At 41.2% G+C, this 18416-nt stretch overlaps 1 protein-coding gene and 1 pseudogene across 1 annotated transcript in view; both read right to left on the reverse strand.

Moving 5' to 3' along the window:
• LOC112080835 (zinc finger protein 180-like) overlaps window positions 1-5925 on the reverse strand; it is a 30589-nt gene extending 24664 nt beyond the window's left edge. Inside the window, exon 1 of the mRNA XM_024146771.2 lies at window positions 5515-5925. Coding sequence (XP_024002539.2) covers window positions 5515-5697 — 183 coding nt within the window. The 5' untranslated portion in view covers window positions 5698-5925. The remainder of the gene's footprint in view (window positions 1-5514) is intronic.
• Window positions 5926-7819: 1894 nt separating this feature from the next.
• Window positions 7820-18416, reverse strand: part of LOC139027480 (zinc finger protein 180-like) — an 11408-nt pseudogene continuing 811 nt past the window's right edge.

Consider the following 18416-nt stretch of genomic DNA (forward strand, 5'->3'; position numbering starts at 1 on the left):
ATGGCCCAGGAGGCCTATAAACAGTGGCTATAAAAAGTGATTGAGTAGGCTGCATAGATTTCATGACTAGAAGCTCAAAAGACGAAAACGTCATTTTTTTTTTTGTAAATTGAAATTTGCTATCGTAAATGTTAGCAACACCTCCGCCTTTGCGGGATGCACGGGGGATATGGTCACTAGTGTAACCAGGAGGTGAGGCCTCATTTAACACAGTAAATTCATCAGGCTTAAGCCATGTTTCAGTCAGGCCAATCACATCAAGATTATGATCAGTGATTAGTTAATTGACTATAACTGCCTTTGAAGTGAGGGATCTAACATTAAGTAACCCTATTTTGAGATGTGAGGTATCACGATCTCTTTCAATAATGGCAGGAATGGAGGAGGTCTTTATCCTAATGAGATTGCTAAGGCGAACACCGCCATGTTTAGTTTTGCCCAACCTAGGTCGAGGCACAGACACAGTCTCAATGGGGATGGCTGAGCTGACTACACTGACTGTGCTACTGGCAGACTCCACTAAGCTGGCAGGTTGGCTAACAGCCTGCTGCCTGGCCTGCACCCTATTTCATTGTGGRGCTAGWGGAGTTAGAGCCCTRTCTATGTTKGTAGATAAGATGAGAGCACCCCTCCAGCTAGGATGGAGTCCGTCACTCCTCAGCAGGTCAGGCTTGGTCCTGTTTGTGGGTGAGTCCCAGAAAGAGGGCCAATTATCTACAAATTCTATCTTTTGGGAGGGGCAGAAAACAGTTTTCAACCAGCGATTGAGTTGTGAGACTCTGCTGTAGAGCTCGTCACTCCCCCTAACTGGGAGAGGGCCAGAGACAATTACTCGATGCCGACACATCTTTCTAGCTGATTTACAGGCTGAAGCTATGTTGCGCTTGGTGACCTCTGACTGTTTCATCCTAACATCGTTGGTGCCGATATGGATAACAATATCTCTATACTCTCTACACTCGCCAGTTTTAGCCAGCACCATCTTCAGATTAGCCTTAACGTCGGTAGCCCTGCCCCCTGGTAAACAGTGTATGATCGCTGGGTGATTCGTTTTAAGTCTAATACTGCGGGTAATGGAGTCGCCAATGACTAGGGTTTTCAATTTGTCAGAGCTAATGGTGGGAGCCTTCGGCGTCTCAGACCCCGTAACGGGAGGAGTAGAGACAAGAGAAGACTCGGCCTCAGACTCCGACTCGCTACTCAATGGGGAAAACCGGTTGAAAGTTTCTGTCGGCTGAATGAGCGACACCGGTTGAGCATTCAACAGCATTTCCCTCCAGAAGCCATGAGAAAATTGTCCGGCTGCGGGGACAGTGCGGGGGGATTTATACTAACGTTACTATCTCTACTTACTGGTGGCACAGACGCTGTTTCACCCTTTCCTACACTGAAATTACCCTTGCCTAACGATTGCGTCTGAAGCTGGGCTTGCAGCATAGCTATCCTCGCCGTTAGGCGATCATTCTCCTGTATATTATGAGTACAGCGAATGCAGTTAGAAGACATCATGTTAAAGTTACTACTTAGCTTCGGCTGTTGAAGGTGCTGACGAACCATGTCCAGATAAAGCGTCCGGAGTGAAAAAGTTGAATGAGGGAAAAAAGTTGTGATGGAAAAACTAAAAATATAAACGTAAAGTTGTCAGCTAGCAAAGCAAAGCTAGCAAAGTAAAGTTGGCAACAAAACGCACAGCAACACGTCTGCAAATTCAAGAGGAAGTGACGTTGACCACGTTAAAAAACATAAATCCATGTTTATTAACATTAGTGCAAATTGTCCACTGATATTGGTGTAATTTCTCACCCCATTTGGCTGTATGAAAGTGAATTTCCCCTCAGGCACACACATTTGTTCTTTGTTATTACCCAAGCCACTGCCTGTTCACCCCACTATCATCCAGAAGGCGAGGTCAGTACAAGTGCATCAAAGCTGGGACCGAGACAGAAGCTGTTTTTCAAACTCAAGGCCATCAGACTGTTAAATAGCCATCACTAACACAGAGAGGCTGCTGCCTACATACACAGACTTGAAATCATTGGCCACTTTAAGGAATGGAACACTAGTCACTTTAATAATGTTTACATATCTGGCATTACTCATCTCATATGTATATACTGTATTCTATCCTATTCTACTGTATCTGTCTATGCTGCTCTGACATCGCTCATCCATATATGTATATATTCTAATTCCATTACTTAGATTTGTGTGTATTAGGTATTTGTTGTGAAATTGTTAGATATTACTGCACTGTTGGAGCTAGGAACACAAGCATTTCGCTACACCCGCAATAACATATGTAGGTGACAAATAACATTTGATTTGATTTATTATGAAGGTCACTTGTGTCAAATGTACTTTTCCCCACTCATTCACCCCACCTCTTTACATTGCTGATGCATATTCAGTGCCCCGACTGCATCCAGACTATGTCAAACGCCCATCCTGGTAGATCAGAACCTAATGCAGCTTGGAGTGATGTAGGTGCCAGGTGTAACTGAGAATATAGATGCGCCATATCCATTACTTTGAGTGTTTTATATAATATGACTAAATGTTTTTCTTTCTGTGTTGCAGGGGCAGTCAAGAAATGGAATGGCAAGGCCACAGAACATGACATAAGCAGAGCTATGGGAGACCACCTCAAGCCCCTGGTAGAGCTGGGGGTGGTGTTAACCACTCCACCACACCTTCAGCAGGCTTGAAAAGTGGGATTGGTACAGTTTTTCATACTAAGAGGGACCAAGAGTCTGTTGATTGGTCAGTCAATGGATTCATTTGTTGAAATCAAATGAAGCTTCATTTATACAGCACATTTCAGACATGGATGGCTTCACAGGAAAAAAGCAAATAAAAAAATGAACAGAAATATTTAGTACACAACAAACAGAAGATTAACAATTGAAAGACTAATGAACATTTCAAAGGAAATGCCATTGATTCAAATATTAATTGGATGCAATATCCAACCCAAAATACAAGCTTGTTTTTTAGAAGGGGTTCTGAAAGACACTATGGGGGTGTCCACTGAAAATTGACTAGTAACAACAACTGGGACCTAAACGACACCCACCATGAGACCCACTAAATCTGCCCAAGTGGCAAACAAAAGAAAAACCCACACCAAACTTAAAAGACAGGAAGCAAAACAAAAAGGTGGAGCAACTAAAGGTGTTGACTCTCCACATCAATCAAGACAACTGGAGCACTGGGCCAGACACTCTTAAATAGAACCTGGACCAGCTCAGGTGAAACACCTTCCCACTAACGAGATGGACAAGGCAGCACAGGTGTAACACATACTGACTAACGAGGTGACACCAATCAGTGYSWCCTACGTGCTAAYGAGCTATAMGTGCTAAAGTCCAACCTCAAAACATAAATGCAAAAACCAAAGACTGTAACACCTTCCCCCCTAAAGACAAATAATATATCCTATATTTTTGTTGGACAAGTTTGCTTACCACCAACAGAAAACAACTTCCATTTCACATTAGAACCAACTACAATGCTTCACCAATATAAACATGCTGTCTACTGGCTGTCAACAATTAAAAATAAGAAAAAACATGCATTTCTAAGTATATATTTTTCTACAATCTTACTTTTTGAAAAACTCACTAAAATGTGCAGTCAAAATAAATTGTGATCCATGGCAACGCAATGGCTAAATGCAAATCACAAATCTTTTTGACTGCCCACCCTTGAGACAATCAGCAACCAAGTTGTCCTTACCACGGACATGTCTGATTTCAAGAGGAAACTCCTGCAATATCCGTAGTAACTTTCCACCTCACAGAGGGTTCACTCGACAGGCATGTTGTTGGATCGGGCCCAGTCCCCAATGTCATGCTCTAGTACATTTGGGTTGGCACATCTGAGAATGAACCCTGATATTCTAAAAGCAGGGCAACAATGTCAATATAATTGTACCCCGAAATTGTCAGTTGGTTACATAAATAATTATATTTACATGAATTGTAAATATGAAATATAAAAACCAAATGTACACCCCTTTGTTAATATGTATTGGCAATAATTAACTTAATGGTGAGGCATGGAATAATAAACATGTATCTTTTGTCAGGCTGGATGTTTGAAATATGAGGTGATTTGAGACATGCTTCTTCAGTAGTGGAATAATGACGATTAGCACTTGGATGTTGTAAAGAAATACTGGAGTGATGTAGGATTGTTAATACAATTGATTATAGACAAATTTATTATTGGCCGTCGGGCAGTCTTCTTTTCAAAGATGCATTTATATTTAGGGCTCGCTAAACAAAGGAACACAACACTTATTTGTCATAACTCATCGATATCATGTTGAAATCAATTGTGCCGAGAGGAGGGAGATGAGGTTGCACGTCCTGTTAAAACTAACAGCTCAAAAACCACACGGAATCTGGGAATAATGTGTACATCACTGGTTAGAGGACAATTTGTAGAAAACAGCTAGCTACATTTTGAAATGTTGCATTTTGATTCAAGTGGGTCACCAACACAGTAAGTGTAACACAACTMTTTTTTTGTTAGTCACTTTTTGTTAAATCACATAAATAGTACTCTTTCAATTCAGAGCCTGGATCTTTCCCCTGAGGCTAATATACATATCATGTTGAAATCAATAGAAAAGGGGGCAAACATTTAGGGTTCTACATTGTGACATTATTAAAATACTCCTACTACAATGTTAAAACATTCTACATTATGACATCATTAAAATACTCCTACTACAATGTTAAAACATTCTACATTGTGACATTAAAACAAATCCTTCATCTATGTATTTTCTGATGTTTGATCAAAGATCTTTTATCAAAGTATCTCTTGACACATTGATCACAGCTCCAACAGTTCTCTCCTGTGTGTATTCTCTGGTGCGATTTTAAATCACTTAAGCTAACAAAACTTTTTCGAAGTCAGAGCAGTGTTAAGATTTCTCTCCTGTGTGCGTTCTCAGGTGTACTTTCAGGCAGCTTGCCTGAATTTGAGTGGTTACATTTCTCCAGCCCCCATCCCTCAGCTGTTAACCAAACCAAGTCTCTGGGCAGCCATTTTGTTGCTGTTTAAATCCTAGGTTGTCCCTTTAAAAAAGCCACACAATTTACCAACCAATCTGCAGTTCAAACAATAACAAAGCTGTAATTCCACCACTGTTTTGGTAATTAGATGATGGGGCTGGAGAAATGTAACTACTCTCAAATTCATAGACAGACCTATGGATGCAAGGACTGACCACCCATGATATCAGCATTATAGTTTTAACCATGTTAAGGCTTAACAGTGTTGGTTTACAGTGTTGGTTTTAAGACAATACTTACTAGTGTTAATCAGCGCCCGTTCATCGTTAGAACCATTGGATGCCTTAAGATGTCTTTGGTAAACTGGGCCCAGATATCCAGTTTCCTCCTCTTCATCCTCCTCTTCTTCCAATGTGACAGTCATCTTCCCCTCCTCCTCTTTCACTTCCTCCTCTTCTTTCACAGTAATGTCCTCTTCCACTCTGAACACGGCTTCCTCTTCTTTAACTATAACGTCTTTCTCTTCTTCTTTCACTGTAACAGCCTCACCCTCTACTTTATTTTGTATTGTGACATCCTCCTCTTCCTCTTTCACGACAATGTTCAGCCACAGACCCTCTTTCTCCGTCCAGCAGACCTCTTCTTCAGCAGGAGAGTAGCTTAGTGAGCTCATGGTTGGGTAAGTTAGCTAGCTATGCTAATGCTAACTTAACCAGCCCGCTAGATGAATAATAACAACACCGTAAATATGAAATTAAAACGGATAACTAACTAGACGACAGAAGTGGGTTTAAAACACAGTGGCTAATATACACGAACGCATCTAAAGAGCTTTATTGGTTCGGCTATTTTGTCTAGCAAGCTACCGAGGTGGCTGACTAACTGTTGCTGCTGTTGAAAGAAGCGTTTAGTCCACTAGATTATACATCACACTAACAGCATCGCCTTAACATCGCACACCGCCATCTGGAGTGGGTAACTCAGTTGAGAAAAATGTATATTTAAATTATTTGACTAAAAGTTAAAGGGTAGGGAACATGAGTTTTTACTCACCAGTGTAACAACACGGTGTGGTTAAAGACTTAGTAACTGAGTTGTTGTCACAATCTGGTTTCCTATAAGTACAAAGAGTTATGTTTTTGCGTCATTACATATTTCTTAACTTATTTCTGGATATCTTCTAAACTACCCACAATGCACTATTTCTCAACGCCATATGGAGTATCTACTCTGTGCTACCAAGTTTGTATGCTAGCTCGGTATCTAGCTCAAGCTTGCTAATGTTAGCCACACCTCATGCTTTCATGCAATGTGTGATTGTGTTATCTAGTGGGAACCCGTTAGCACGGTAGGCTCTGGTGACTTCTTGCTGTGGGCTCCGAACAAAAGAGAAAATCATACCTGCTTGCTCCTTTTTGTTTTGACAACTTTCGGGTGGGGTTGTTACGTTTGATACCGGAGCTACATCACCAAAAACGATCATTGTCCAAACACACCAAGACAGTTGTGAAGAGGGCACGACAACACCTTTTCACCCCTCAGGAGACTGAAAAGATTTGGCATTGGTCCCCAGATCATCAAAAGGTTCTACAGCTGCACCACCGAGAGCATCTTGATCGGTTGCATCACCGCCTGATATGGCAACTGCTCGGCATCTGACCATAAGGCGCTACAGAGGGTAGTGCGAACGGCCCAGTACATCACTGGTGCCAAGCTTCCTGCAACCCAGGACAGGCGGTGTCAGAGAAAAGTCCATCAAATTGCCAGAGACTCCAGTCACCCAAGTTATAGACTGTGTTCTCTGCTACCGCACGGCAAGTGGTACCGGAGCGCCAAGTATAGGACCAAAAGGCTCCTCAACAGCTTCTACCCCCAAGCCATTAGACTGCAGAACAATTAATAAAATCGCCGCAGGACAATTTACATTGACACCCCCCCTCCCTTTTGTACACCGCTGCTACATGCTGTTTATTATCTATGCATAGTCACTTCACACCCACCTACATGTACCAATTACCTCAACTAGCCTGTACCCCCACACACTGACTTGGTAACAGTGCCCCCTGTACATAGCCTCGTTATTGTTATTCTTATTGTGTTACTTTTTTATTTTATCTTTTAGTCTACTTGGTAAATATTTTCTTAACCAACAATGCAGTTCAAGGAGAGTTAAGGGCTTGTCAGTAAGCATTTCAAGGTAAGGTCTACACTTGTATTCGGGCGCATGTGACAAATAAAGTTTGATTTGATTTAGTTGACAGGTGAATTCATCCTTACTCGATTCCTCTCCTTGTGTCCTTCTTAAAACCCATTGGAGAAGGTCAGAGGAAAGGAGATGTGAATAATCAAGGAAAGACAAAGTGAGTAAGCCCTAGTCGCCATCGTGTGGTGATTTCACCCACCCTGAGACCTACACTACTGTTATCCTAGCCCCACCCACCCTGAGACCCACACTACTGTTATCCTAGCCCCACCCACCCTGAAACCTACACTACTGTTATCCTAGCCCCACCAAGATCATGGTATTGGTAGGATAATGGTTGCTGCTTTGTGGGTATGAAGTGCTGTTGTGAACAGAGGCTGCATCACAGGTCAGTCAGACAGGGATTATTACACCCACACCAATGATCAAGGACATCAGCTGTTCCACCCACACCAATGACATCAGCTGTTACACCCACACCAATGACCAAGGACATCAGCTGCAAATCTGTGCAATATCAGACTAAATTAGAGTAACAACCAAATAAAACAGACAAACAGGGAATGTTCAATTACCCAAAAATACACTATACTTCATTCAAAGAATCAATACTTTATTTCATATCATAAAGAACACCTGTGGAAATGGGTAGTAGGTTTACACATCCATCTGACTCCAAAACAAGACATAGTTGAATAGTGTCTAATCCAAATAATCAGCACAATGTCAGGTGTTAGTGCAGGGCTGGAAAAGAAACCTACACACCCAGTAGCTAGATCTCTAGCAGCAAGGTTGGCCATGCATTTTCTAGGTCTATGCATCGTTGCTTTAACAGTATTGGTGTAGTCATACAACTTATTCTAACAGTAAACCAATAGCATATTCAGAGCATTTAGAAAGTATTCAGACCCCTTGACTTTTTACACATTTTGTTACATTACAGCCTTATTCTAAAATGTATTAAATAATATTGTGTTCCTCAATAATCTACACACAATACCCCATAATGACAAAGCAAAAAACAGACATACCTTATTTACATAAGTATTCAGACCCTTTGCTATGAGACTCGAAATTGAGCTCAGGTGCATCTTGTTTCCATTGATCATCCTTGAGATGTTTCTACAACTTGATTGAGGTCCACCTGCGGTAAATTCAATTGATTGGACATGATTTGGGCACACACCTGTCTATATAAGGTCCCACAGTTGACAGTGCATGTCAGAACAAAAACCAAGCCATGAGGTCGAAGGAATTGTCCGTAGAGCTCTGAGACAGGATTGTGTCGAGGCACAGATCTGGGGAAGGGTTCCAAAAAATGTCTGCAGTATTGAAGGTCCCCAAGAACACAGTGGCCTCCATCATTCTTAAATGGAAGATGTTTGGAACCACCAAGACTCTTCAAACAGAGCAATCAGGGGAGAAGCGCCTTGTTCAAGGATGTGACCAAGGATGTGACCATGTCACTCTGACAGAGCTCCAGAGTTCCTCTGTGGAGATGGGAGAACCTTCCAGAAGTACAACCATCTATACAGCACTCCAACAATCAGGCCTTTATGATAGAGTGGCCAGATGGAAGTCACTCCTCAGTAAAAGGCACATGACAGCCCACTTGGAGTTTGCCAAAAGGCACCTAAAGAACTCTGACGATTAGAAACAAGATTCTCTGGTCTGATGAAACCAAGATTGAACTCTTTGGCCTGAATGCCAARCATCACGTCTGGAGGAAACCAGGCACCATCCCTACGGTGAAGCATGGTGGTGGCAGCATCATGCTGTGGGGATGTTTTCAGTGGCAAGGACTGGCATACTAGTCAGGATCGAGGGAAAGATGAAGGGAGCAAAGTACAAAGATGTTTCTACTGATGAAGCTCATAACCATATCACACTGAAATCAATAGAACAGGGGGCAAACAGTTAGGGTTCTACATTGGGACATTAATTCATTGATATCATGAAACAACTACTTCAAGTATGTATTTTCTGATGTTTGATCAGAGATCTTTTATCAGAGTAGCTCTTGTCACATTGACCACAACTATGAGGTTTCTCTCCTGTATGCGTCCTCTGGTGTACAATAAGACGGCTAGATGTAACAAAACTCTTCCCACATTGATCACAGCTATGAGGTTTCTCTCCTGTGTGTGTTCTCTGGTGTACAATATGACTGTAGATTTAGTAAAACTCTTCCCACATTGATCACAGCTATAAGGTTTCTCTCCTGGTGTGTTCTCTGTGTGATACCAGGTTGCTTGACTGATTAAAACTCTTCCCACATTGATTACAGCTATAAGATTTCTCTCCTGTGTGTTTTCTCTGGTGTGATAACAGGCTGCCTAAGTGAGTAAAACTCTTCCCACATTGAGTACAGCTATAAGGTTTCTTTCCTGTGTGTGTTCTCTGGTGTACATCAGATGCTAGATGTAGTAAACTCTTCCCGCATTGATCACAGCTATAAGGTTTCTCTCCTGTGTGTGTTCTCTTGTGTGATACCAGGGTGCTTGACTGAGTAAAACTCTTCCCACATTGATTACAAGCTATAAGATTTCTCTCCTGTTGTGTTTTCTCTGGTGGTGATAACAGGTTGCATGACTGAGTAAAACTCTTCCCACATTGAGTACAGCTATAAGGTTTCTCTCCTGTATGTGTTCTCTGATGTATCGTCAGATAGGTAGATATAGTAAAACTCTTCCCACATTGATCACAGCTATAAGGTTTCTCTCCAGTGTGAATTCTCATGTGTACCTTTAGTGATTTTAATCTTAAGTAACTCTTCCCACAATCAAAACAGTTGTGAGATTTCTTTCCTGTGTGTACTCGCTGGTGTATTTTAAGATCTGATGAAGATTTGCAACATTTCCCACAGTCAGAGCAGCAAATAGATTTCTTCCCTGTGGGTCTCTGCTGGTGTTTCTTGAGGTGTTCTGATGTGGAGAGACTCTGCTCTCCCTCGTCAGCATCATGATGTTGTTGAGGCTCCCCAGAGGACCCAGGATAGTCACATCTCTCTCCTGTGTGAACGACAAAGTCAGACAGATGGTTAAAGTCCCACAACGCAGAAATCTACTGTTAATTTGAGGTAAAAGGTGATGCCCAGAGCGTACCCATGAAGTTGTTCAACAATTGACGTCTGTTAAATTATTTGACAATTGTCTTAATACAGTCAAGTGAGCAACAATAGTCATATTTCGTCTTGTTTTCACATTAGTAGTAACATCGATAACTACTGGGAAATCCTAACAGTAACACACACCTACTGTAGGACCCATAACTTCACCTAACAACAACATAGACCTACTGTAGGGACCCATAGCTTCACCTAACAACAAAATCGACCTACTGTAGGACCCATAACTTCACCTAACAACAACATAGACCTACTGTAGGACCCATAACTCCACCTAACAACAACATAGACCTAGGACTATAAATAATTTAAGAGTTCAGGTGAAACATGGAAACTAAAATGTCTTTGTCATGACATTTCATAACCTGATCACCAGATAATTTTGTCAATAATTCCACTAGCCCACTCTTTAATGTGTTGTCATTCTAAATGTCCTGAATAAAGGAAAATAGATCTGTGTGTTGCACAATAGCCTATCCATCAAGGAACAGTTCTCTACACTAGAGGTCGACCGATTATGATTTTTCAACGCCGATACCAATTATTGGAGGACCAAAAAAAGCCGATACCGATTAAACCGGACGATCTTTATATATACAGTGGGGAGAACAAGTATTTGATACACTGACGATTTTGCAGGTTTTCCTACTTACAAAGCATGTAGAGGTCTGTAATTTTTATCATAGGTACACTTCAACTGAAACCTTTGTTTGCAATTACAAAGATCATACGTTTCCTGTAGTTCTTGACCAGAGAAAGGTTTCTGTACCAAATATGAAGTTCTGCTTTTCTGATGTATCAAATACTTATGTCATGCAATAAAATGCAAATGAATTACTAAAAAAATCATACAATGTGATTTTCTGGATTTTTGTTTTAGATTCCGTCTCTCACAGTTGAAGTGTACCTATGATAAAAATTACAGACCTCTACATGCTTTGTAAGTAGGAAAACCTGCAAAATCAGCAGTGTATCAAATACTTGTTCTCCCCACTGTATATATTGTATATATTGTAATAATGACAATTACAACAATACTGAATTAACACTTTTATTTTAACTTAATATAATACATCACTAAAATCATTTTGGTCTCAAATAAATAATGAAACATGTTCAATTTGGTTTAAATAATGCAAAAACAAAGTGTTGGAGAAGAAAGTAAAAGTGCAATATGTGCCATGTAAAAAAGCTAACGTTTAAGTTCCTTGCTCAGAACATGAGAACATATGAAAGCTGGTGGTTCTTTTAACACGAGTCTTCAATATTCCCAGGTAAGAAGTTTTAGGTTGTCGCTATTATAGGAATTATTGGACTATTTCTCTCTATACCATTTGTATACCTTTGACTATTGGATGTTCTAATATGTACTTGAGTATTGCCAGCCTAATCTCGGGAGTTGATAGACTTGAAGTCATAAACAGCGCAATGCTTGAAGCATTGCGAAGAGCTGCTGGCAAACGTAGTAAAATGCTGTTTGAATGAATGCTTACGAGCCTGCTGCTGCCTACCATCGCTCAGTCAGACTGCTCTATCAAATCATAGACTTAATTATAATATAATAAAACACAGAAATACGAGCCTTAGGTCATTAATATGGTCAAATTCGGAAACTATCATTTCGAAAACAAAAATGTTTATTCTTTCAGTGAAATACGGAACCGTTCCGTATTTTATCTAACGGGTGGCATCCATAAGTCTAAATATTGCTGTTACATTGCACAACCTTCAATGTTATGTCATAATTACGTAAAATTCTTGCAAATTAGTTCGCAACAAGCAGGCGGCCCAAACTGTTGCATATACCCTGACTCTGCGTGCAATGAACGCAAGAGAAGTGACACAATTTCCCTAGTTTAATATTGCCTGCTAACATGAATTTCTTTTAACTAAATATGCAGGTTTAAAAACATATACTTCTGTGTATTGATTTTAAGAAAGGCATTGATGTTTATGGTTAGGTACATTCGTGCAACGATTGTGCTTTTTTCGCAAATGCGCTTTTGTTAAATCATCCCCCGTTTGGCGAAGTTGGCTGTTTTTATTGGAAGAAATGGTCTTCACACAGTTCGCAACGAGCCAGGCGGCCCAAACTGCTGCATATACCCTGACTCTGTTGCACAGAACGCAAGAGAAGTGACACAATTTCCCAATTTCCCACAATTTCCCTAGATAAATTCATGTTAGCAGGCAATATTAACTAAATATGCAGGTTTAAAAATATATACTTGTGTATTGGTTTTAAGAAAGGCATTGATGTTTATGGTTAGGTACACATTGGTGCAACGACTGTGCTTTTTTTGCAAATGCGCTTGTTAAATCACCCGCTTGGCGAAGTAGGTTGTGATTCAATGATAAATTAACAGGCACCGCATCGATTATATGCAACGCAGGACAAGCTATATAAACTAGTAATATCATCAACCATGTGTAGTTAACTAGTGATTATGTTAAGATTGATTGTTTTTTATAAGATACGTTTAATGCTAGCTAGTACCTTACCTTGGCTCCTTGCTGCACTCGCATAACAGGTAGTCAGCCTGCCACGCAGTCTCCTCGTGGAGTGCAATGTAATCGGCCATGAACAGTGTCCAAAAATGCCGATTACCGATTGTTATGAAAACTTGAAATCGTCCCTAATTAATCAGCCATTCTGATTAATCGGTCGACCTCTACTCTACACATGAGGTAAGTATCTCTGTGTTGAAAGACTAACGAGACCCTACTGTAAATCAAGCAGACAATAACACATTAAACATAAATTTGTTAGGGATTTTGGATCCAACATGGAGCACAGCATAACTGTCTTTACCAGAGTAATGAATGAAGAAGCACTTTGGTTGTTGTTTCATGTCGTGATGTTTGTCATGTGCTTGTCATTCAGAAATTGATTTCCGGGATCAGCTGGTGATAGTTGAACATGTGACTGTAACTAAACAGCTACTGTATTAAGTATCATGTGTAATTATTGACGAACAGCATCAATGACAGTATCCATTTGGGTATTGTGAATCAACTTAATTAAGGTGACTCTCGGATTTAGCAAACTCTGAAATTATTTAGTATTTCTGTGCCCGTGAAAACTGTTTTCCCAGCGTAACATAAGGATACACTAAATGTTACGTAGTTAGAAAGCATTTCAGAGATCTGAATACAAAAAAACTCTCCGACAAAGATCCAGTATTTAAGTTCATCATATGACAAGCTTAACGTTATGACTATAACTACTGTTCCCTGAAGGAGGGAAACGAGGTACAACATACAATTAAATCCACGCCTCGCTGGAAGCCCTGCCTTCCACAGGTGATGAGCGTGATACTCGGATTTAGTCCTTAAATTCAATACAGCACTTCACCGACCCAGGAAGTGGCGGGGCCAAACAGGTGTTGTAACTCGTTCATAATTGGTTCGAAGATCAGTAGAAATGGTAAGATAAATTGGCACTCCAAATGGAAATGGAAAAAGTTTGCCGATTTTACCGGAAACTTCAGGAGCATAACATCAGAATTTTTGAAGGCCAGCAGCAGGTCGGGAATTGGTTATTTTCTTCTGGTTAAATTGATCTCTGGCTTCCTCAAGTCATTTGTGTGTGTTAATTATTTAATCAAACGCTTGAAACATCAGTTCAGTTCAAGTTCCGCACATACAGTTGATTTTATTAAACACATGGGGTGTGTCTATATGGAAAAATACACGTCATAACATTTCAACCAATCAATTGGTAGAAAGAAAATACTATATTTTTTTTTATATCTGGGACACCCCTAGAACATACAACATTCCCTTTTTCCACATTTTGTTACGTTACAGCCTTATTCTAAAATGGATTACATTTAAAAAAAATTATCAATCTACAGACAATACCCCATAATGACATCACAATACCCCATAAAAGTGAGAAAAAAGTTTAGAAATGTTTGCATACAAGTGGTTGTATCTATCTAGGTCATGCCAGTAGGCTACCCCAATTATCATTTCGGTGTTCCTCAAGTTTCCGTTTTAGGACCACTATTGTTTTCACTATATATTTTACCTTCTTGGGATGTCATTCGAAAACATAATGTTAACTTTCACTGCTATGCGGATGACACACAGCTGTACATTTCAATGAAACATGGTGAAGCCCCAAAATTGCACTCGCTAGAAGCCTGTGTTTCAGACATAAGGAAGTGGATGGCTGAAAACGTTCTACTTTTAAACTCGGACAAAACAGAGATGCTTGTTCTAGGTCCCAAGAAACAAAGAGATCTTCTGTTGAATCTGACAATTAATATTGATGGTGGTAAAGTCGTCTCAAATAAAACTGTGAAGGACCTCAGCGTTACTCTGGACCCTGATCTCTCTGACTGTTTCAAGGACAGCTTTTTTCCATCTACGTAACATTGCAAAAATCAGAAACTCTCTGTCCAAAAATTATGTAGAAAAATTATTCCATGCTTTTGTTACTTCTAGGTTAGACTACTGCAATGCTCTACTTTCCGGCTACCCGGATAAAGCACAAAATAAACTTCAGTTAGTGCTAAATACGGCTGCTAGAATCCTGACTAGAACCAAAGAATTTGATCATATTACTCCAGTGCTAGCCTCCCTACACTGGCTTCCTGTTAAGGCAAGGGCTGATTTCAAGGTTTTACTGCTAACCTACAAAGCATTACATGGGCTTGCTCCTACCTATCTTTGCGATTTGGTCCTGCCGTACATACCCAAACGTACGCTACGGTCACAAGACGCAGGCCTCCTAATTGTCCCTAGAATTTCTAAGCAAACAGCTGGAGGCAGGGCTTTCTCCTATAGATCTCCATTTTTATGGAATGGTCTGCCTACCAATGTGAGAGACGCAGACTCGGTCTCAACTTTTAAGTCTTTACTGAAGACTCATCTCTTCAGTGGGTCATATGATTGAGTGTAGTCTGGCCCAGGAGTGTGAAGGTGAACGGAAAGGCTCTTGGAGCAACGAACCTCCCTTGCTGTCTCTGCCTGGCCGGTTCCCCTCTCTCCACTGGGATTCTCTGCCTCTAGCCCTATTACAGGGGCTGAGTCACTGGCTTACTGGTGCTCTTTCATGCCGTCCCTGAGAGGGGTGCGTCACTTGAGTGGGTTGAGTCACTGACGTGATCTTCCTGTCTGGGTTGGCGCCCCCCCTTGGTTGTGCTGTGGGCGGAGATCTTTGTGGGCTATACTCGGCCTTGTCTCAGGATGGTAAGTTGTTGGGTTGAAGATATCCCTCTAGTGTGGTGGGGGCTGTGCTTTGGCAAAGTGGGTGGGGTTATATCCTTCCTGTTTGGCCCTGTCCGGGGGTATCATCGGATGGGGCCACAGTGTCTCCTGACCCCTCCTGTCTCAGCCACCAGTATTATATGCTGCAGTAGTTTGGTGTGTCAGGAGGCTAGGGTCAGTTTGTTATATTCTGGAGTACTTCTCCTGTCTTATCCGGTGTCCTGTGTGAATTTAAGTATGCTCTCTCTAATTCTCTCTCTCGGAGGACTGAGCCCTAGGACCATGCCTCAGGACTACCTGGCATGAGGACTCCTTGCGTCCCCAGTCAACTGGCCGTGCTGCTGCTCCAGTTTCAACTGTTCTGCCTGCGGCTGTGGAACCCTGACCTGTTCACCGGACGTGCTACCTGTCCCAGACCTGCTGTTTTCAACTCTCTAGAGACCGCAGCAGCGGTAGAGATACTCTTAATGATCGGCTATGAAAAGCCAACTGACATTTACTCCTGAGGTGCTGACTTGCTGCACCCTCGAAACTACTGTGATTATTATTATTTGACCATGCTGGTCATTTATGAACATTTGAACATCTTGGCAATGTTCTGTTATAATCTCCACCCGGCACAGCACAAGAGGACTGGCCATAGCCTCATAGCCTGGTTCCTCTCTAGGTTTCTTCCTAGGTTTTGGCCTTTCTTGGGAGTTTTTCCTAGCCACCGTGCTTCTACACCTGCATTGCCTGCTGTTTGGGGTTTTAGGCTGGGTTTCAGTTCAGCACTTTGAGATACTGTGGGGCAAAAAAGTATTTAGTCAGCCCACAATTGTGCAAGTTCTCCACTTAAAAAGATGAGAGAGGCCTGTAATTTTCATCATAGGTACACTTCAACCTATGACAGAGAAAATGAGTAAAAAGAATCCAGAAAATCACATTGTAGGATTTTAATGAATTTATTTTGCAAATTATGGTGAAAAATAAGTATTTGGTAATAACAAAAGTTTCTCAATACTTTGTTATATACACCTTTGTTGGCAATGACAGAGGTCAAACGTTTTCTGTAACTCTTCCAAGGTTTCACACACCGTTGCTGGTATTTTGTCGCATTCCTCCATGCAGATCTCTCTAGAGCAGTGATGTTTTGGGGCTGTTGCTGGGCAACACAAGACTTTCAACTCCCTCCAAAGATTTTCTATGGGGTTGAGATCTGGAGACTGGCTAGGCCACTCCAGGACCTTGAAATGCTTCTTACGAAGCCACTCCTTTTGTTGCCGGGCGGTGTGTTGGGATCATTGTCATGCTGAAAGACACTCAAAATCTCACAATACATGGCCCATTCATTCTGTTTTTACACGGATCAGTCGTCCTGGTCCTTTGCAGAAAAACAGCCCAAAGCATGATGTTTCCACCCCATGCTTCACAGTAGGTATGGTGTTCTTTGGATGTAACTCAGCATTCTTTGTCCTCCAAACACGACGAGTTGAGTTTTTACCAAAAAGTTTCTATTTTGGTTTCATCTGACCATATGACATTCTCCAATTTTCTTCTGGATCATCAAAATGCTCTCTGCAAAACTTCAGACGGGCCTGACATGTACTGGCTTAAGCAGGGGACACGTCTGGCACTGCAGGATTTGAGTCCCTGGCGGCGTAGTGTGTTACTGATGGTAGGCTTTGTTACTTTGGTCCCAGCTCTCTGCAGGTCATTCACTAGGTCCACCGTGTGGTTCGGGAATTTTTGCTGCCGTTCTTCTTGTGATCAATTTTGACCCACGGGGTGAGTCTTGCGTGGAGCCCAGATCGAGGGAGATTATCAGTGGTCTTGTATGTCTTCCATTTCCTAATAATTGCTCCCACAGTTGATTTCTTCAAACCAAGCTGCTTACCTATTGCAGATTCATTCTTCCCAGCCTGGTGCAGGTCTTACATTTTGTTTTCTGGTGTCCTTTGACAGCTCTTTGGTCTTGGCCATAGTGGAGTTTGGAGTGTGACTGTTTGAGGTTGTGGACAGGTGTCTTTTTATACTGATAACAAGTTCAAACAGGTGCCATTAATACAGGTAACGATGGGAGAACAGAGGAGCCTCTTAAAGAAGAAGTTACAGGTCTGTGAGAGCCAGAAATCTTGCTTGTTTGTAGGTGACCAAATACTTATTTTCCACCATAATTTGCAAATAAATTCATTAAGAATCCTACAATGTGATTTTCTGGATTTTTTTTTCTCATTTTGTCTGTCATAGTTGAAGTGTACCTATGATGAAAATTACAGGCCTCTCTCATCTTTTTAAGTGGGAGAACTTGCACAATTGGTGGCTGACTAAATATTTTTTTGCCCCACTGTATCAGCTGATGTAAGAAGGGCTATATAAATAAATTTGATTTGCTACAGTAGGTTGTAACTCTCTAGGTCATGCCAATAGGTTACAGTAGGTTGTAACTCTCTAGGTTATGCCAGTGGGCTACAGTAGGTTGTATTCAAGTGGAAAACAATTATCAACCCAATGTGGAAAGTGTTGAATTTGGTCAACAACAAGATTAATGGCTTATTTGCAACGTGAGGTTTACTTGAAGTTTCGTACTGATTAGTTGTTATGTGGACACGTGACATACCGACAACTTTGATAAAAACACTCCAGATCGCTATGCATATTCATTGCTAGTAGTTTAGCATCTCTCTCCATTGAATACAGGCGGTTGACGTCAACAACCTTCATAGAATAAACAATAGTTTACAATAATAAGATGTATCCACCATTCAAAAGAAAGGACAGGTGGGAGCTAGACAACCCGCAGTGCCGCTTTGTGGACAACGACTCCCTTTGTTAGGGCAGAGACATCTTGTCAGTATATCCATCA

Source organism: Salvelinus sp. IW2-2015, unplaced genomic scaffold (genome assembly GCF_002910315.2).
Source record: "Salvelinus sp. IW2-2015 unplaced genomic scaffold, ASM291031v2 Un_scaffold16525, whole genome shotgun sequence".
In the NCBI taxonomy this organism is placed as follows: Eukaryota; Metazoa; Chordata; class Actinopteri; order Salmoniformes; family Salmonidae; genus Salvelinus; species Salvelinus sp. IW2-2015.